At 35.4% G+C, this 19,726-nt stretch overlaps 3 protein-coding genes across 6 annotated transcripts; 1 reads left to right on the top strand and 2 right to left on the bottom strand.

Annotated features, from left to right (window-relative positions):
- Positions 1-3,771: 3,771 nt before the first annotated feature.
- On the bottom strand, positions 3,772-6,412 carry LOC111794727 (zinc finger A20 and AN1 domain-containing stress-associated protein 8-like). Of its 3 annotated transcripts, none has more exons than XM_023676847.1 (3): positions 6,317-6,412; positions 6,091-6,171; positions 3,772-4,552 (listed from the first exon to the last, which is right to left on the bottom strand). In XM_023676847.1, exon 3 carries the CDS (start codon positions 4,540-4,542, stop codon positions 4,027-4,029), a length of 516 nt encoding a protein of 171 aa, XP_023532615.1. In that variant the 5' UTR covers positions 4,543-4,552; positions 6,091-6,171; positions 6,317-6,412; the 3' UTR covers positions 3,772-4,026. The 3 variants fall into 3 exon arrangements, with proteins under 3 accessions (XP_023532615.1, XP_023532617.1, XP_023532618.1); XM_023676849.1 differs by having other exon boundaries at positions 6,091-6,168; positions 6,317-6,401; XM_023676850.1 differs by lacking the exon at positions 6,091-6,171 and having other exon boundaries at positions 6,317-6,400.
- A 798-nt stretch (positions 6,413-7,210) lies between these two features.
- LOC111794726 (zinc transporter ZTP29-like) lies at positions 7,211-11,749 on the top strand. Of its 2 annotated transcripts, XM_023676845.1 has the most exons (12): positions 7,211-7,624; positions 7,955-8,013; positions 8,119-8,211; positions 8,284-8,373; positions 8,444-8,522; positions 9,842-9,897; positions 10,080-10,136; positions 10,633-10,673; positions 10,786-10,853; positions 11,192-11,248; positions 11,355-11,472; positions 11,578-11,749. In XM_023676845.1, exons 1-12 carry the CDS (start codon positions 7,561-7,563, stop codon positions 11,621-11,623), a joined length of 828 nt encoding a protein of 275 aa, XP_023532613.1. In that variant the 5' UTR covers positions 7,211-7,560; the 3' UTR covers positions 11,624-11,749. The 2 variants fall into 2 exon arrangements, with proteins under 2 accessions (XP_023532613.1, XP_023532614.1); XM_023676846.1 differs by lacking the exons at positions 7,211-7,624; positions 7,955-8,013; positions 8,119-8,211; positions 8,284-8,373; positions 8,444-8,522 and adding exons at positions 9,068-9,122; positions 9,228-9,320; positions 9,393-9,482; positions 9,553-9,631.
- A 2,088-nt stretch (positions 11,750-13,837) lies between these two features.
- On the bottom strand, positions 13,838-17,229 carry LOC111795009 (zinc finger protein WIP2-like). The gene is made up of 2 exons (XM_023677231.1): positions 16,585-17,229; positions 13,838-14,287 (listed from the first exon to the last, which is right to left on the bottom strand). Exons 1-2 carry the CDS (start codon positions 17,188-17,190, stop codon positions 13,838-13,840), a joined length of 1,056 nt encoding a protein of 351 aa, XP_023532999.1. The 5' UTR covers positions 17,191-17,229.
- Between the last annotated feature and the right edge of the window lie 2,497 nt (positions 17,230-19,726).

Here is a 19,726-nt window from a genome sequence, read left to right as displayed (position 1 = left end):
TTTTTTTTTTTTTTTTTTTTTGCTATATTCCTTAATTTTATTTTATTTATTAATCATTTTAGATTCTTCATTAAAATTGATCCAATAGCACGTGCAAACATGTGCGACATTATTACACAAGCGTGTGTATAAAATAAAAACCATTCATATATCCTTCACTTTTCCTCCTTATATATATATATATATATATATATAAACTCCATAAAAATAAATCTTCTTCTTATTAATAAATAATGTTATGATTTCTTTATTTTTGATAAAAAAATTTTATCAATAATTTATATGAAATTATATAAATTGATGAGAATTTTAATAATTTAATAACTTATTGCATTAGTTACAAAGATTCGATAATTAATGATTGAAATGTTTATTGAGTATGGTATTTATGAAAAATTAAAACAATTATAATCTTAATTACATTATAGTATTAACTCAAATGGGTAATATTAATTATTCTATAATCTTAAAATTTTAAACTTGTTGTTGAAGAAATAATGGATTTTAGGGGACAGAAAAACCCCACTTATTAATGTTTTAATTTATGTGAGATAAATTAAGTTTGTAAAGTTTCATAAATTGTATTCCTGTCGGGGCATCATTTCACTTGATTAAATAGAGACATAGCAACCAAAAGTGTGAGCTTTCTTTTCTCATTTTATTTNTCAGATGTGGTTTCGATTCATTCTTATACCCTCCTTTACTCAAATGTCATACTTTGAAACAAATGTACTTTAAAGGTAAAAGTTAAATACACTTTGTCGGCCATGATTTCCCTATTAAAAATATATAATTTTTTTTAATATTTAATTTTATAATTAAGACATTTACTTTAGTCTATAATCTTTTTTTAAAAGAAAATAAGTATGCGAGTGTGTATTATGATTATGATGTGGCCGAGCGCCCGACTAAAATAACCAAAATGCCCCTGAAAAATTTGTAATTATTATGGATGTTCAAGAGTTGAATGATTCTCGTATATTATTTATGAAATTATTAATGCATTATTTACATTTTTAATCACCCTATTAAATTATTAACCTTCGTATCATTACATATAATATAATATATTTTTTTTTTCGTGAATTCTAATAGGATTTAAAAACTAAGAAAAAAAAATTATAGTTATTATTTAGAGTGGCGGGAAAGCAATTTATTATGTTTTTTTAGGGAAAACATTTGAACTTGCTTTACGGAAAAGACAATGTTATCTTTAATTAATAATAATATTTTATTGTTATCTGTAATATAAAATTTTAGATTTGGATTTTGTAGTTTAGAAAAAAAAAATATATATTTTTCTAATTACGATAATAGGACAAATTTATAGTTTAATAATAATAAAAGAAAAAAGAATAATAATGTTGAAGTATTAAAAAAGAAACGTGTCTTTAAACAAAAGACAAATGATAATGAAAATGAAGTTTGAGTATGATATTTACATGTTTATTTTCAATCTTCTTTTTTCTTAAAAATTAGAATTTAATTCCTATAATTTAAAATTTTATTTAAAATTTAAAAATAGTTTTTATAGTGGTGTGATAAAACCCTCATATAATATTTATGTAATATAGAATAGAAGTATTTATATGACTCGAAATCTCGATCATCCAAACTATAAAAGCAAATTTAGATATGTTCATGAATTAACATTTTTTGGTCAGGTCAACCAAACTCTACTTTTAAAATTATCATAAAAATGCACGGTGACTAATAAATGTTTGATATTTGAGTTTTATGAGATTTTAATTATTAATGTAACATATCGCATAGAAATTAATCCCGCCCAATCCAATATTAATTATAGTACTAGAGAGAGAGAGAAGAAGAAGAAAAAAATTATGAATGCATGGAAGCAGCAGCCCACATGAGGTTTGGGCCATAAGAAAGCATTGGTGCAGTCTAATAAACATCATCGAGATGACGTCAGGAGACATTCAAAACCCCCCATTGTTGGAACCCTGAACCGAATCCTCGGACCAGCTCCCATACCCACCACCGTCAGAATTAGGCATATCGTAATCCACCTTAACCAACGCGTATTCATCCCCCGACGTACACCCCATCCCTAACGCACTTCCAAGGTACCCTCCACTACTGTCTCCGCCGCCGCCGTAAAACGGATGAGTGTTGTTACCATAGTGGGAATAAGTGGAGTGGGGAAACGACGCCGGATCGTGGGCGTAGGGAGAAATTTCATGGTGATTTTGAAGAGAAAGCAAAGGCTGGGTGAAATTGGGTGATTGAAGAAGCCTATGATTGGAGGAATTAGAGGAGGAGGAGGAGAATGAAGGATTAGTGGGTAAAAGTGGAAAGGAAAGGCAATTGTTTGAATTGATGGACCCCATTTTCTTCAGGAACAGAGGTAAAACAGGGAAGAAGAAGAGGGTAAAAGGAAAGATTAATGAATATCTCTCAAAAAGATTTAGCGGGACTCCCCATGCTTCAATCTGTTGACCGCCCAATTGGTTTTCGCACCCGTCAAAGCCCCCAACAACAACAATCAAATTGGTGGATTAACCACCGTCATTTTCTGGTCAACACGACGGTTCATGTTCTGCTCCCAGATTCGGAGGAATGTGACTCACACGTGTCGGTTATGGTATAAAGATTTTATTGAATTTGAGAGGGATAGGGAAGGTAAATAAGGAGGGAAGAAGAGGGTATGGTACTTATTTATGGAGAATGATGCACACGAGTACCCATACAAAAAGTAAGGTGGGAGGGGGAGTTTTTCGAAGACCAAATGGGAGCGATCGCCGGGGAACTGCTAAACCTCTCCATTTCAATTCTAGGGTTAAGGTTAGGGTTAGGATTAGGGTTTAGGGTTTTTGGATGAGAACACACCTAATAAAATAAAACAGAACAGGATGAATTCAGTGCGACAGAATTGGGATGATGAATTGAAAATTGTTAATTCCCAGGAGACATGCCTCTTCAAAGGGCATGTGCATGCCACTCTCTCGTTTTCTATGCAATCCCACAAAAAACTAAACACTTCAAATGGTAATTTAACCATTGCCTATTGCCTAGTGCCTTTGCCTCCCTCTGTAACTAAAAAATTCTCCTATTCGATAAGGGGTCCACTAACCTGATATTCCCTTTACAACAGAAAAGCTCTAACCCTTTTTCCTTCGTTAACTATTCAATGCCACTTAGCTTTCAACAATCAAAACAAAAACAGAACCCTTCTATGCTCTGCAAACATGCTTTTCACCAAACATTATCTGACACCCAGAATCAAGCTCAATTTTAAATGCAAATTAAAACAGGCTATACTTGAACAGAGATCAAGTGCTCAGCTTTATGCTTCTTGTCCATAATCTTACAACCATCTGGAACCTGCTAATGGACATGACATAACAGTCCAAATTTCAAAGAAAGCAAAGCCAATATAACAAATTTATCTATTAAAAGAATAATATCGTCTATTGATAGTCTAGCATTTATAAATGGATATAATTTCAACCCCATTATAGACAGTCTAGCATTTATAAATGGATATAATTTCAACCCCATAAGAATAATGTTAAATCAGAAACCGATGAGTTTATACCAATTTAGTGCATGGTAGATTTGCAATACAGGTTGAAAAGGCCATCGAGTCTTGTCATTCACATCAGACAATTGGTAAGTCTGTCATTCTGAATTTCGAGTAGGCTGCAAGATTTTGTTCAAGCTAACTCCTTGACAAGATGATACAAATTAAGATCAGAACAACAGCTTAGAAGACCAAACATAAGGGCATCGAAAAATTGTACACAGGAAGGGTACTCGTACTCAAGCGGAACAGCTACAATACGCAAAGAGAAAGCGTTACCAGACCGGTAACGATGATGTCCATTGCAAAAAGCACAAACAACGAATCACAAGCAAATAGATTTTTCAGAATTCAGATATATTGGAACTGCAATCTCTTCAGCATATATATGAACATAAAGCGACGATACATAGATTTGAAGCAAATCAGAAACCACCTCACAGCTGGATAGCATCAATTTAGGACACAAACTCGTCCTAAGAAATCTAGATCTTATCGAGCTTCTGAGCCTTGACAACAGGGTTGGCTTTGGATATGGCATTTTGTGCAGCCATGTGGTAATCGAAGGGGCAGTCATGTTTGTCAGAGTAGCGATGAACTACACAAAATACATTACCGCATCGACAATTGAAGCCTGTTAACCCAACACGCTTCTTGCAACTGTTGCAACGTTTTGGTCCCTCCTTGGGTTTTTCTTCTTCGCCCTCCACAGATCCCATTGCAGGCAGTGCATGTGATTGACTAGTCTTTGGTTCCAGAGAAATGGCACCATTGGCAACACTTTCAGGCATTTCCTTGTTGCTACTAGATGATCCATTGACAAGATTTTCAATAGATGAAGCAGCAAGCTTAGCATGATCTTGTTTCAGCATCATGTCCTTGTGACACTTGGAGCACATGTTCTTAGTGGCTGCGCTGCCGAAGAAGCCACAATTGTTGATGCACAGGAAAGGACCTTCTGGAGGAGCTTGGCATCCAGCCTCATCATGGGGATCCATCATTTAGAGTATACTGCATTAAAATCACTTCAGAAACACTCAAAAAGAAAAGAAGATGCAATTTGAAGCAAAAATTACCTAAACCCAATCAGTGGGGGCATAATGATTATGGTTTGGCTCAAAACCATGTAGGCCAATCACTTGGAATATAAAATATCTCATGTAGTTCCTACACTGTAAACATTATAAAGGATACTAAACCTTGAACCAAAATCAGGGTATGGAAGGGATCTATGCATTAATATTATTATTTTTATTATTGTNGGGGGGGGGGGGGTATGTCTACAATTATTTATCTCACAACGCTATGAGAAAATTCCAATCCATTGTCTAATAAGTACGTTCTCAAACAGAGATGCCATTGAAATAAACCCAGTTACGCACACAATAATTATAGTTGAAGGAAGTAGGATGCAATATATTTTTCTGAAAAACAAAAGTGAAACAATATAAACAAAATTTGAGATGGACTACCTTTATATTTAAAAGCATGAAGCACCTATAATGTGGAAAAGTATAATAAGCTCCAAAGACCAATTACACAATTTCGTTCATAAACTTCTATCTATATCACTCTGGTCCTCAACTTCTACTTATATCACTTAGTACTCTTAACACACTACCATTCCAAATTTTAACTACAAACAATACATTGATATAGATAAGTTTATGCCGACAATGAAGATAATTTACGTCATATATCGGGATGGAAGATGGTGGCGGTTGGCTGCGGTGCCTGATGCAAGCCGTGCCAAATAAACTTGAAATAAATAGTTGGATCAATTTCTAAAGAAAACAAATTTGACTTGTAGTTTAGATATTGAATACTAAGTTTAGCCAAAACAACAGATCATTGAACAAATATTCACCATATTTAAATCTTTGAACCACCAATTATTCTGCCACATTCATCTTTCAGCAAAGGGACATGCTTTTAAGCAGTTGAGTTGATACTATCGAGAGTGAGACTGGTAAGTAGGAAAAGATAAAATGGAAGTCAAGAAGCCTAAGTTCCATCCTCATTAAAGCCCCCTCATCCATCCTGTGTTGAGGAATTCTTAAACCTTACTTTGCCTTCCACATGAAATTTATGCACAAGATGTTAGTTAAGACAGAGGGGTGGTTTTCCTAGTTGAAATGGTTAACCGAGAGAGGACTGTTTAAAGGAGAACAAAGGGACTGTCTCGCTCTAGTGATTTAAAGCTAAATTTCACAACCGTTCTCACGTGTTCCGCATTTCTAGTATTCGAATTGCACAAGAGAACGTTCATACGAGACTTCTAATACAATCACCAGATAGAATCACATGAAAAAAAAAAATTAATATGTTTCGATGGAATCCACAGTCTGGCAAAACCACGAACACTAATCAGTAGGCAATAAAAAAACCTAACTGCCTCCGAACACTAACAGGGAAACCCAAAATCACAATATTAGAAGTCTATAAGAGTTACCCAGAGCTCCACTCTGTTCATATACAACAACTGAACATCATAGTTCAATAGGAGTATTCAGTGAAACCAACACGAGGTACAGAACATAAGCCCTAACCTGACGATAGATATCTCTGATAGACGAATCTTTATGCTCGATCGAAGAACTCAGAATCCCATGGAAATTAAACCCCGGCTTCTAACGAATATAAAATATATAAGAAACGACAAAAGGAAATCAGAGGCGAAGTGGAATTACTCGGGAGTAATCACTAAAAACAGAAAAATTAAGATGTAATCCAAACAAATTGGCGCAAATAGAGGAAGGAATTTGAAAACCTAACCTGAACAGTTTTAGAATCACTGAGGAAATAGAAGCAGAGCCAGAGAGAAGAGAGAGAAAGAGAGCGTTTTCTTCTCTCTGCCCGTGTATAGGCTTACAACGCTGTAGTTAATAAAATGGATTATATCAAGCACAGAACCCTCTTATCCACGTGCCTTCTTTCTATTGGTTGTTTAGAATCAACCCACGCCCAACTTATTTTAATTTCTTTTTTTTCTTGTTAGACGAATACGACTACCAATATTGTCACTTTGTTTATAAGCACTCATTGCTTTGCTTTGGCTTTCCAAAGGCCTCGTGTACGAATGAAGAGAGAATTCCTTGATTATAAACTCATGATCATTCCGGGCTTCCCTAAAGGCCTCGTACCAATGGATGGAGAGAGTATTTATTGATTATAAACTCATGATCATTCCCTCTATGGGCTGCTTTAAAGGCTTCATACCAATGAAGAGAGTATTCATTGATTATAAAAACCCATGATCATTCCCTATGGGCTTCCCCAAATGCCTCCTACCAATGAACCCGTGATCATTCCCTATGTTGGATGATGAAAGTCCCACATCAGCTAATGTAGGGAATGATCATATTCTCTCAATTGGTAGAATTTTTTTGGGGAGCCCAAAGCAAAGTCATGAGAGGTTATACTCAAAGTGGACAATATCATACCATTGTGGAGAGTCGTGTTCTGGGACTTTCATCGTATAACAATATACACACGCATGTAATACAATATTGAAGGAAGGAAGAGAAAAGGTTTGAGTTGGAAGAATAAAAATGAAAGATTGAATGAAAAGTGAAGCAAATTAAATGATATAGTTTTAGGAAGCATAGGGGATATAGAAGGAGTGGAAGCATAAGTTAAGGATAAACCAGTATGTAAGATAAACAGGAATAATGGACTCATAAGCCGAAACCGATACCAAAAATCCCAACTTTCTTGGACAACTTTCCCAAACCATCTCTTCCTTTCGCCATAATGATTCCCCCACGCGCGCAATCCACTTCCTTTAATCCCTATATATACTGCGTCGCTTCCGGCGCCAAATTCGTCGCTCATTCTACCAGTCACTCGCCTCTCTCACTCGTCCGCCTAATACCCCTTCGACATTCGTCCTGTTCTTAGCTTTCTTTCGCCATTTTCTTTCAATTTGGAAGCGATAAAGACCCTCCAATCTTTTCGGGGGGTTTCTTGCTGTTCTTATCGACGCCTTTGAATTGGGCGTACGACCCAAGAAGGCATCGATGGCTTCTCAGGTGTTGGTAGCTCTTGCACTTTCGCTTGTTGGTGGATTCAGTACTTCTCTAGGTCAGTCGAAGTTTTTTTTCTTTAATATGCTTTGTGGGGGTTGTCTGTTTCTTGTTTTATTTTCGTTTGTTCTTTGTTCTTGATCATCTTTGGTTATGTTTTGAAGTATTTGGTAGTTGGGTCTTGAGGCCAAATTAATTTGAAATGTTTCTTGAATCATATGTAGAATCTTTCACATAGTGAACACATAATCTTTAAATTTGGGGACTTAGTTATTTACAATTCGTAATGGCATGGTGTCCCTATTGAGCCTTGACACCTGCTCATCACTTCTGGTCCATGAGCATTTTAAAGCACCAGACTCATTCGTGTTCATAACATTTGGAACAGGTGCACTTTTGGTGATTCTTAGCGGTGCCCCAAATCTGAAGATGCTCGGTCTCTTACAGGTGATGCTTGGAAGTTTCATTTTTTGGTTGTTTTGGAGTGGGAGTGTAGCTTTGTAGCATAAATTCAATCCTGGCTTCGTCTAAATGACCTGGTCTTAATTGCAGGGCTTTGCTGCTGGTTTAATGCTGAGCATTTCGTTCCTGGATTTAGCTCATAATGCTATTAATTCAATTGGGTTCTTGAAAGGAAATCTTTGGGTATTTGTCATAAGCCTTGATTGAATGATTTCTACATGTACACTTCAAAATGACATGTTGTTGGTACTACAGTTTTTTGCAGGTGTGATCTCGTTTGCTTTTGTTACTCATTTTGTCCCAGAACCCACACTTGCTCCTGGTTCAGATATCAAAAGAAACAAGGTAGCAAAGCATTATTAAAAAGATTGATATCAATTTATCTCTAGAATTTGACACTATATTGGATTAACAGGACGAGGATGATGGGGGAAAGGATGTTATGAAAAAGCATCGTCGTCAGGTTCTATTCAGTGGCATAATAACAGCAATAGGTACTCATACAACTACCATGTACAAATGGTATAAGTTTATGTTCTCTATCAATTTTCCAGAAACGTGTCGGTTTATTTAAACTCGATGGTCAAGCTAGTTGAGTGCTTAGGAAAATACATGGAACGATGCTCTTGAACAATTTACTTTCACCATAGAACCACACGNGTGGCATAATAACAGCAATAGGTACTCATACAACTACCATGTATAAATGGTACAAGTTTATGTTCTCTATCAATTTTTCCAGAAACGTGTCGGTTTATTTAAACTCGATGGTCAAGCTAGTTGAGTGCTTAGGCAAATACATGGAACGATGCTCTTGAACAATTTACTTTCACCATAGAACCACACANAATGTTTCTTGAATCATATGTAGAATCTTTCACATAGTGAACACATAATCTTTAAATTTGGGGACTTAGTTATTTACAATTCGTAATGGCATGGTGTCCCTATTGAGCCTTGACACCTGCTCATCACTTCTGGTCCATGAGCATTTTAAAGCACCAGACTCATTCGTGTTCATAACATTTGGAACAGGTGCACTTTTGGTGATTCTTAGCGGTGCCCCAAATCTGAAGATGCTCGGTCTCTTACAGGTGATGCTTGGAAGTTTCATTTTTTGGTTGTTTTGGAGTGGGAGTGTAGCTTTGTAGCATAAATTCAATCCTGGCTTCGTCTAAATGACCTGGTCTTAATTGCAGGGCTTTGCTGCTGGTTTAATGCTGAGCATTTCGTTCCTGGATTTAGCTCATAATGCTATTAATTCAATTGGGTTCTTGAAAGGAAATCTTTGGGTATTTGTCATAAGCCTTGATTGAATGATTTCTACATGTACACTTCAAAATGACATGTTGTTGGTACTACAGTTTTTTGCAGGTGTGATCTCGTTTGCTTTTGTTACTCATTTTGTCCCAGAACCCACACTTGCTCCTGGTTCAGATATCAAAAGAAACAAGGTAGCAAAGCATTATTAAAAAGATTGATATCAATTTATCTCTAGAATTTGACACTATATTGGATTAACAGGACGAGGATGATGGGGGAAAGGATGTTATGAAAAAGCATCGTCGTCAGGTTCTATTCAGTGGCATAATAACAGCAATAGGTACTCATACAACTACCATGTACAAATGGTATAAGTTTATGTTCTCTATCAATTTTCCAGAAACGTGTCGGTTTATTTAAACTCGATGGTCAAGCTAGTTGAGTGCTTAGGAAAATACATGGAACGATGCTCTTGAACAATTTACTTTCACCATAGAACCACACGTCCTGAGAAGTGAAAACATCATTGATTTAGTTTACTGAAATGCAGGCATAAGCTTACATAACTTTCCAGAAGGAATGGCTGTTTTTCTTGGATCGATTAAGGTATATTGTAGCGTATCCTTCTTTAATTTAACTTGGATAATGTAGTATATATTTGTATAACAACTATTATTCTTCACTGATTTGGAGATTTATAAAGGAAGATCCACGGGGAATTCGTTGGCAATCTTATCGTTTTTGGTTTTTCTGAGACATATTGCTTATTCGTTGGCGATCTTATGTAGGGTCTTCGTGTTGGTCTGAACTTAGCCTTAGCCATTGCCTTGCACAATATACCAGAGGTATTGTCTCTAACTTGGGACGTTGTCACTGGTCGGTGGACATTGGTTCTCTTACATTTGCGTGACGGTTAATATTAAATTTCTTGGTCGTAACAATGAATGTTCTACCTTGTCTTGTTTGTTCCAAATCTTTCCCTGTTTCAATTTTAAACAGATAAGAACTCAAAAGGTGTGTGAAAGTGTTTGTTTTAGATGTCATAATTATAAACACGTTGTAACATGTGAGATCCCATGTTGGTTGGAAAGGGGAACATAAGGGTGTGGAAACCTCCTCCTAGCAGACGCATTTTAAAAACTTTGAGAGGAAGCCCGAAAGGGAAAGCCCAAAGAGGACAATATTTGCTACCGGTGGGCTTGGGTTGTTACATAATACCTCTCTTATCATGATCCAGTCGATCAGTTTCTTTGGACTTCTATTGATGCTGAAATAAAAATGAACTACTACGTGCAATGCCACTAGGAAATTATGTATGATTTGTCTTGTATTATTATGCAGGGTGTAGCTGTTGCGCTTCCTGTTTATTTTGCTACACAGAGGTTAGTACTTAATTTCAGCTTATGCTATGAATTGGGGTGAAGTCAAGGTTTTCACCATATGTAATTGAAAGGATCGAATGTTGTAAATTTATAGTTGGTTTGTTGGTCTCAGCAAATGGCAGGCATTCAAGTTGGCTACTCTCTCTGGCTTTGCTGAGCCCCTTGGTGTTATAATTGTAGGTAAGTCCACCTGCATCAAATACAAGCTGAATCTACATGTTCTTTCCCTAAACACTTATTTTCCCAAGTGATAGTTATACATTAATGTAATAGTAAGCAACGTATCAATGTTAGTGTGAGATCTCACATCGGCTGGAGAGGGGAAAGAAACTTTCTTTATAAGGGTGTGGAAACCTCTCTCTAGCATACGCGCGTTTTAAAAATCTGATAGCGGTGGGCTTGAGCCTCTTCAATGTTGGATATTGATATCATTTACGGGCTTAAAGTATGAGACATTTGCCCAAATGTATTGATTATACTGGCAGATTTATGATTATAACTGCACTTTTTTTGTACAGCCTACTTGTTTCCAAGCAGCTTGAGTCCTGAAATTCTTGAAGGTCTACTAGGATCTGGTATGGTAAAACATGATACCTACCTACCTGTATTAGGAGCTCCAGGATTACGTTTTGAATTCTTCTTTTGGACTCTGTTTTATTGTATGTGTTTCATTATTTCCAGTTGGTGGAGTAATGGCGTTCCTAACTCTGCATGAAATGTTGCCTTTGGCATTTGATTATGCTGGACCGAAGCAAGCCGTGAAGGTCGTCTTCTTAGGAATGGCCTGTATGTCCGCAAGGTAAGAAAACATGGTTCGAGTTGCGTGTGGCTCGTTCGTTCATCCTTGTTTCATTCTACTCGATCTATACATGTATCTAATGTCGCAATCTCACTGGTTTTGCAGCCTTTATTTTCTGGAAATGAGCCTGCCGAAGGATTTGAGCTTATAGTATAGCTTGTGTTCCCTGTCATTTCATTGTTGTAAATGACAAATATGAACTCTTTAGCTCATCAGAAAGTGAAAAATGAATATGCGTGTTGAGTAAAATGAGTGTTGATTCTGGTATGAATGGCCCCATCTCATGATTGTGTGCTTTCTTTAACGTTGTGATGTCCTCTGGGCTTGCGTATCAAAGGATTCCAATCTTGTCAACACTTTAAAATTTTCTTTATCAGAGGGAATTTGTTGGGGAAATATACCTTAAACCATTTTGCTGATGAAAACAACAACAACAACAATAATAATAATAAATGGTGTATGTTGAAGAGATTCATGGGTTCCATAAAGAAATTAAAGTAACTCCAAGCTTTATTGGGAAGAGGAAAAAGAAACCTTTTAGATTCAACAATGTTTCAACACAGTGTATGGACTGATAAACCCTTCATCTTCTTCTTCCTTTTCTTCCTTTTCAATAGTCGAGATCTTATCGGTTCACAAACTGGAAATAGACCGACCATGGTCCCAACCTTATCAACAACTAGAGCTTTACTAATCAATGAACCAAGTTTAACCGGTCACGACATGTTGATATTGATTGAGTTGACATAGTATGCACCATGCACGCATGCATGGTATGGTAAGTTTTTAATTTTGAAACTATTAGGGAAGGAAATGACATTTATAAATGTGTGGAAAAGGGATAATTCGGCCTGACTCGGTCAAAGGTTTGAAAAAAAAGCATATTGGAATCATGAGAGCTAAAATATTATTGTGAGAATATTACGTTTCTTAAAAACTTTTTGAACTCACAAAAATCTGCTTTGGGAAAAAGCCCATCTTTTTCATTAATCTAAAAGTTTATTAATAATAATACGTAATATCTTTACTTTTCTTTTTAATTTAATTTAATTAAAAGTGGGTATTTAAATTAATTTGGAATTATTTTACATAAAATCAAAAAGGGTTGTGTTGTTGTTTATAGTTCATGGTCTCAAAAAAAGAGCGAAAGAAAGACAGAAAGCAAAAGCTAAGTAAGGAATGAATCAACGTGTGGGGAACTAAATCCATTAACTTCCATCTAAAGCACATCACCAACAACATTTCAATAAAGCCAAAATTTGGACTTTACTGACTTTATCAACTGTACTATGTTCAAATTGGTTTGACTACGACTCATATTTAACTCTCTTTAGAAAAGTACTGTGGCTTTGTTAAAAAAAAAAAAAAAAAGTGAAAGTTAAAGTAAAAGTAAAAAAAGGGTAGAAGGGTGAAACTTGGATCCATCATGTCTGAATGGCAGACAGATGGTTATAAGTGCTGCGAGACAGAACACTGGAAATGTAGGAGTACAGATTTAACAAGAAAAGAATCGCATATTTATACTTTGTTTTTACTGTTCTGTTAAATCACCATTCATTTCATCTTTCTAAATCTCTTTTCCCTAATAACTACTATAACTGTTCCTTTTCATTTACCCTTCCCTTCCCCTTTTTTATTATTTTTTTTATTTTTATTTTTTTACAGTCCTCTTTCTGCACCTCAACCTTCCTTGAGATGACATCTCATTAAACCCTCCTTATTATCCTTCTCCCTCTCTCTACTCCCCTAAGTCCCTCTGTCTCAAAACTCATCGTCTTAATTGCTGAACTATGCTCGAATTGGTTATATGCTAGGTAAGTCAAGTGGGTTCAGGCTTGACTCAAAAGTTCTTATCTTAGTTGTTGAACTATGCTTGAATTGATTATATGCTAGATGAGTCAAGTGGGCTCAGACTTGATTTAAAAGTTATCGTCTTAGTGGTTGAACTATGCTCAAATTGGTTATATGAAAAACTTAGTTGTTGAACTATGCTCAAATTGGTTATATGCTAAATGAGCCAAGTGAACTCAGGCTTGACTCAAAAGTTCTTGTCTTAGTTGTTGAACTATGCTCGAATTGGTTATATGCTAGATGAGTCAAGTGGACTCAGACTTAATTCAAAAGTTCTTGTCTTAATTGTTGAATTATGCTCGAATTGATTATATGCTAGATGAGTCAAGTGGGCTCAAGCTTGACTCAAAAGTTCTTGTCTTAGTTGTTGAACTATGCTCGAATTGGTTATATGCACGCCATGGTGAAAAAAGAAGCATGATTCAAAATGAACTCCAATGTCAAAGTACAAAGCTATCAGAATTGTGCGAGGAAACATTAAACTCACAACATATTATGTTATAAAATCAATCAATCAATCTCCATTGCTGTGAGACAAGTCGTTATCGTGTTCGATCTCGGAAGCAGGCTCATCATCTTCGTCAAAAGAGTCAATCCCATAAGCTGCATGTCCATGTCCAAAGGCTTTGATGTGATCTTTCAAAGACCTTTTGTGCTTAAAATCAGACCCACAAGTGCAATGCCAAAGCTTCCCACAGTTCTTCTCATGGGTTCTCCAATCCCCTCTAACAGCAAACGCTTTCCCACATTTCCTACAAGTAAATGGCTTGATTCCATGCTTTCTTTTGTAATGCGTTTGTAGGGTTCGGAAGTCTTTTAGTGGCTTCGACCTCGGATGGTCTATGTTGTTTCTGCACCCTGGTGCACAGCAATAACATGGGAGCCTTAGCATGGCTGTCGGCTGTGTTCCTCTTAGTGACTGTGGCCCTTTTCTGTATTGTGATCCATGCCCCCACATATGCATCTGTAATGAGTCATCATAACAACAACAAAAGTCTATTACTATCGATCCTAGCTAAATAGTTAAGACATCAGTAAAACCTTAAAGAACAAGAAAACTCTGTAACGAGCATAGCTAAATAGTTAAGACATCAGTAAAACCTTAAAAAAAAAAAACATCGTACGTGCATAACTAAATAGTTAAGACATAAGTAAAACCTTAAAAAACAAGATAATTCGATAACTAGCATAGCTAAATAGTTAAGACATCAGTAAAACCTTAAAGAACAAGAAAACTCCGTAACCAGTATAGCTAAATAGTTAAACCTTAAAAGAACAAGAAAAACTCGGTAACGAGCATAACTAAATAGTTAAGACATCGTAAAACCTTAAAGAACAAGAACACTCCATAATCAGTATAGCTAAATAGTTAAGACATCAGTAAAATAAAACCTTAAAAAACAAGAAAATTCAACCAACAACTAAAACATTTGTCAAGAAAAGTCAACTGTCGTTATGGATCTAACTCGAGATCTAACATCGAGATCTAAGACACATAAGGAAAGGGTTTAAAATTGAAAGTATTTTATGTATATGTTTGAAAGATTTGTATGAAGTAAGGGTTTTGAAAGTAAACATATAAAGTTGTAGCACTGAGGATATTTTCTTGTATGTCATCAATGATATCAACTTCCGGGTCAATTTTGAAAANGCTCGGTAACGAGCATAGCTAAATAGTTAAGACATCAGTAAAACCTTAAAGAACAAGAAAACTCCGTAACCAGTATAGCTAAATAGTTAAACCTTAAAAGAACAAGAAAAACTCGGTAACGAGCATAACTAAATAGTTAAGACATCGTAAAACCTTAAAGAACAAGAACACTCCATAATCAGTATAGCTAAATAGTTAAGACATCAGTAAAATAAAACCTTAAAAAACAAGAAAATTCAACCAACAACTAAAACATTTGTCAAGAAAAGTCAACTGTCGTTATGGATCTAACTCGAGATCTAACATCGAGATCTAAGACACATAAGGAAAGGGTTTAAAATTGAAAGTATTTTATGTATATGTTTGAAAGATTTGTATGAAGTAAGGGTTTTGAAAGTAAACATATAAAGTTGTAGCACTGAGGATATTTTCTTGTATGTCATCAATGATATCAACTTCCGGGTCAATTTTGAAAAGCAAATGGGTAAAAAAAAAAAATGAAGAAATAAGCTTTTGGAATTAAATTACACATAAATTTGAAGAAATTAAGGCAGTAATTTCTTGAGATGATTTCACGAATGGAGCATAATGGGTTCGTGTTGTNAAGAACAAGAAAAGCTCGGTAACGAGCATAGCTAAATAGTTAAGACATCAGTAAAACCTTAAAGAACAAGAAAACTCCGTAACCAGTATAGCTAAATAGTTAAACCTTAAAAGAACAAGAAAAACTCGGTAACGAGCATAACTAAATAGTTAAGACATCGTAAAACCTTAAAGAACAAGAACACTCCATAATCAGTATAGCTAAATAGTTAAGACATCAGTAAAATAAAACCTTAAAAAACAAGAAAATTCAACCAACAACTAAAACATTTGTCAAGAAAAGTCAACTGTCGTTATGGATCTAACTCGAGATCTAACATCGAGATCTAAGACACATAAGGAAAGGGTTTAAAATTGAAAGTATTTTATGTATATGTTTGAAAGATTTGTATGAAGTAAGGGTTTTGAAAGTAAACATATAAAGTTGTAGCACTGAGGATATTTTCTTGTATGTCATCAATGATATCAACTTCCGGGTCAATTTTGAAAAGCAAATGGGTAAAAAAAAAAAATGAAGAAATAAGCTTTTGGAATTAAATTACACATAAATTTGAAGAAATTAAGGCAGTAATTTCTTGAGATGATTTCACGAATGGAGCATAATGGGTTCGTGTTGTTCAATCACATAAAGAAGGATTTACTGTTCTTATTCTGAAATGGACCTGAAAATATATCATCATGATATTAATAATAATTAACTTGAATTTGATCTCGAGCGATGAACATGATCATACATGCTAATGAACTCGACTTAAAAAAAAAAAAAGGAAAAAAAAGGAAAGGCTTTAAAGGTCTGCAAATATTCTTTATCCTAGTCATTCCGAGTTAGCAAACAAAAGCCAAAGGCTGAAATCGGTCTAGAAATTTTCAAAAAGAAGAAAATTTTCCTCTTTTTCAGCAATATTATCAAAATGAATCAGAAAGGTGAAGAACAAAATAATTAAAAGAACAAAACTTTAATTTTTTTTAAAGAAATCCCATCTGGGTTTTGCTTGATTTGATAGTACCTGCATGTTGTTGTATCTGTTGAAGGTTTTGAAGCAAAGAGGGCAAGAAAACTGAGTTGGACCAATGAGAATTTGAGCTGGAGTGGGAATCCAATACTGACCCTTATTGAGTCCACCACCACCAGTTGCGGAGGAAGAAGACGATGACGAGACCGAGTAATAATTAGGAACAACGACGGGAACCGCTTCTTCTAATTGACCTTCTAATTTATCCGAGATCTCAGTTGAAGAAAGTCTCAAAATCAGATCAGAGGAAGAAGACGAAGACGGAGCCGATGGAAGCCCTAAATGCAAAGCGACAGTAACCGTCTCGTCATCGTCTTCTTCACAAGGGCTACACAAGTTCTTGTTGTTGTTACGAGAAAATGAGTGATCTTGGTGATCATGTCTCACGGGACTTAAACTTAAAAGCGGGAGAACTCGAGGAGAGGAAGACGGGTTCTTTAGGGTATTGTTATTATTATCGTTATCATCGTTGGAGTAAGAGAACGAGAAGAGATCGTAAGGAGAGAAAGGATTAGAATTAGAAGGTGGAGAAGAAGAAGAAGAAGAGAAGTAATGGTATAAACCAAAAGAAGAGGCATTGATGGAGTAGGGATCAGCCATGGTTGATGGTTTAAGAAGAGAAGGGTAGGAAGAGATATATAAAAAAGGGAAGGAGAGAAGATCATAAAGGACAAAACCAAAATCACTTACTACGAGAATGACTAAACAATGAGCAAAAAATATATATGCCAAACAAAGGGTGAGAGAGAGTGTGTGATATCACAAGTCTTGGGATTTGAAAGAACAAGCGACTCACTCAACAGTGTGAAAAGGGTATAATAACGAGCCATATCCCAAGACACTGTGTATATAAGATCTCATGTCTGTTGAAGAGGAGAACGAAACATTCTTTATAAAAGTGTGGAGACTTCTTCCTAGCATACGTGTTTTAAAAACTTTAAGGGAAAGCACGAAAGTGAAAGCTCAAACAGGACAATATCTATTGGAGAACGTATTGGGAGAGTCACAGTAAAAGAGAAATTAGAGTGTTTGGGAATGAAATATATTATAATAAGAGAGAGTATTTTGTATATGAGGAGGCCAACATTTGCTTTGGTGGTCACGTCTTGGTTTCCTTGTCGGCTAACTCGCCATTTGCCAACACTCACCATTGTCCCTACACTTTACCACTGTTTCAAACCCTCATCCCTCCCCACACCCACATCTCTCATGCAACAGACAATTCATTTCTCTCTCTTCTCTTTGGCTTATTCTCCATTAATGCCTTGTAAATGAGTTCCTTTTTCTTACTGTTTGCATGCTCTCCCATGGCGGAACTCCCATAGACATGTCGATCTATGTCTACTTTCCTTACCCAAGGTTCGTGTGTTTTTTGGACATGGGGGGCATCTGAAAGTGACTCGTTTCTCTATTGTCTTATTCATTCTATCTATATTCCCCTTCTTCTCTTAAATCACCTACCCACCTCTTCAACACATATGGGGGAATTAGTACCCATCATAATGTTCAAAATCATGCTCTTTCTACGATCTTTTCGTAGATTCGGTTCAATAATTGAGCTTCAACGTGTAACGACATAGTTCAAAACTTTCATTAATTAGAAGCATCATTAGCAAATAATGAAAATTTAGAATCATTGTTATGTGCTAAAACACATGGAAGAAAGAAATGGAGAGTAAAAATTTCCTTAAAACTAATGATTGTTATAATCATCTCAATTACATTTGGGTTGATTATCCAATATATAAATTAAATATCGTGAATCACAAGTAAAAAAGAAACTGTAAAAATGTAAAATAATTAGAAACTACCATAATTTGAAGATTGATATTCAAATTCATCATCATGCTAAGCAACTTTAGCTGTAATGAACCCAGACAATGATTGATGAGATATAAAAAGTATACATATATTCTCNTTTTTTTTTTTTTTTTTTTTTTTTTTTTTTCCTGTCAATATTTATAATCAGTGATCTACAAACACTTAGATTTGGGAAAATGGGGTTACCCACGCACTCAAAATTAGCAAAAATAATTAGCAAAGTCGAAGCCAAAAAATAAGAAAGTAATTGTGTTCTTTCAAGATGCTCCTCCATTATTTTAATGGGGCCTAGACAATCATAACAATGAGATAAGATCCTTTTTCAACATTACAACCTCATTCTTTTCTCCTATTCACTTTGTCCAGCTTCATATCAATCAAGAAAGTAACTAAAATTCCCTACTTTTCTTATCCATACTTTCAACCATGACCGGAACATAACCCTGCAACTAGAAAAGACAGAGAGATACTTTAACAAGAGGGTGATCTTCGTAAAAGAGGTATTTAATGATTAAATTGACGTGTAATATGTGGAACAAGGGCCACTTGCCTGAGACAAAAAACTGCACCCATCGGTATGATTGTACCTTAAAATCATGACACCCTCAGCTTCATTCAATGAAAATGTACCTTACACTTGGAAGCTGCAGGAGAAGCTTTTCTACCCTGAATTGTAGAGTGCCACCTGTGAAATATGCTTACTTTTCCTGCTCTTACAATGGTGTACTAAGATTCATAATAACTTAGTCAAATGCAGTTCAGAATTTCAAATTATTTAAACAAGGGAGTATTAAAATGCCCACTACAAGATAAAGATGCAATATAAACAAATAAATATTAGCAGACATCAGTCTCTATTCCTGTCATTGTCCTACTCCCCATTACAAGAGTCAAGAGGGTGGCCATGAATATAAATATCCCACTACACAACAAGAAACCAGTTCCTCAAAAAGCTTGCTCCCTGTTTAGTTTAGGGTTTTTATAAATAAAAAATGCATGAACAGAAAATTTCAACACACATGTAGGTTTAAACGAACATATTGATAAAGAAATACTATACTACTGTTTCAGTAAACATGCAAACTGTTTTATTAAATATGTAGAAATCAGAAAAGAAAATAATAGTATATGAAACAAAAGATAAAGGCTTAAAGGACGGAGACAAGATCTAAAAGAGAAACATTCCTAATCTACCTAGATCAATGAAATCGAGAAAAGTTATTTCCTATTCTCCACAAGAAAATGTATCGTTCTGCATTGAATCGGACATATAAATCCTTTTAGTTTATTAATTTTTTTCTTTTTTTGGGGGGGG

This window comes from Cucurbita pepo, chromosome LG05 (genome assembly GCF_002806865.2).
Source record: "Cucurbita pepo subsp. pepo cultivar mu-cu-16 chromosome LG05, ASM280686v2, whole genome shotgun sequence".
In the NCBI taxonomy this organism is placed as follows: domain Eukaryota; kingdom Viridiplantae; phylum Streptophyta; class Magnoliopsida; order Cucurbitales; family Cucurbitaceae; genus Cucurbita; species Cucurbita pepo.
The sequence above is the reverse complement of the archived record's forward strand: the minus strand, read 5'-3'. Positions and strand labels throughout refer to the sequence as shown.

What these genes read in the sequence shown, in the direction of transcription:
- LOC111795009 (XM_023677231.1), bottom strand. Translation starts at nt 17,190, where the DNA reads ATGGCTGATCCCTACTCCATCAATGCCTCTTCTTTTGGTTTATACCAT. An exon ending in ACAGATACAACAACATGCAG is followed by an intron (nt 14,288 to 16,584) that starts GTACTATCAAAT and finishes GACTCATTACAG; the next exon opens with ATGCATATGTGGGGGCATGG.
- LOC111794727 (XM_023676847.1), bottom strand. Translation starts at nt 4,542, where the DNA reads ATGATGGATCCCCATGATGAGGCTGGATGCCAAGCTCCTCCAGAAGGT.
- LOC111794726 (XM_023676845.1), top strand. Translation starts at nt 7,561, where the DNA reads ATGGCTTCTCAGGTGTTGGTAGCTCTTGCACTTTCGCTTGTTGGTGGA. An exon ending in GTTTATTTTGCTACACAGAG is followed by an intron (nt 10,674 to 10,785) that starts GTTAGTACTTAA and finishes TGTTGGTCTCAG; the next exon opens with CAAATGGCAGGCATTCAAGT. An exon ending in CCTTGGTGTTATAATTGTAG is followed by an intron (nt 10,854 to 11,191) that starts GTAAGTCCACCT and finishes TTTTTTGTACAG; the next exon opens with CCTACTTGTTTCCAAGCAGC.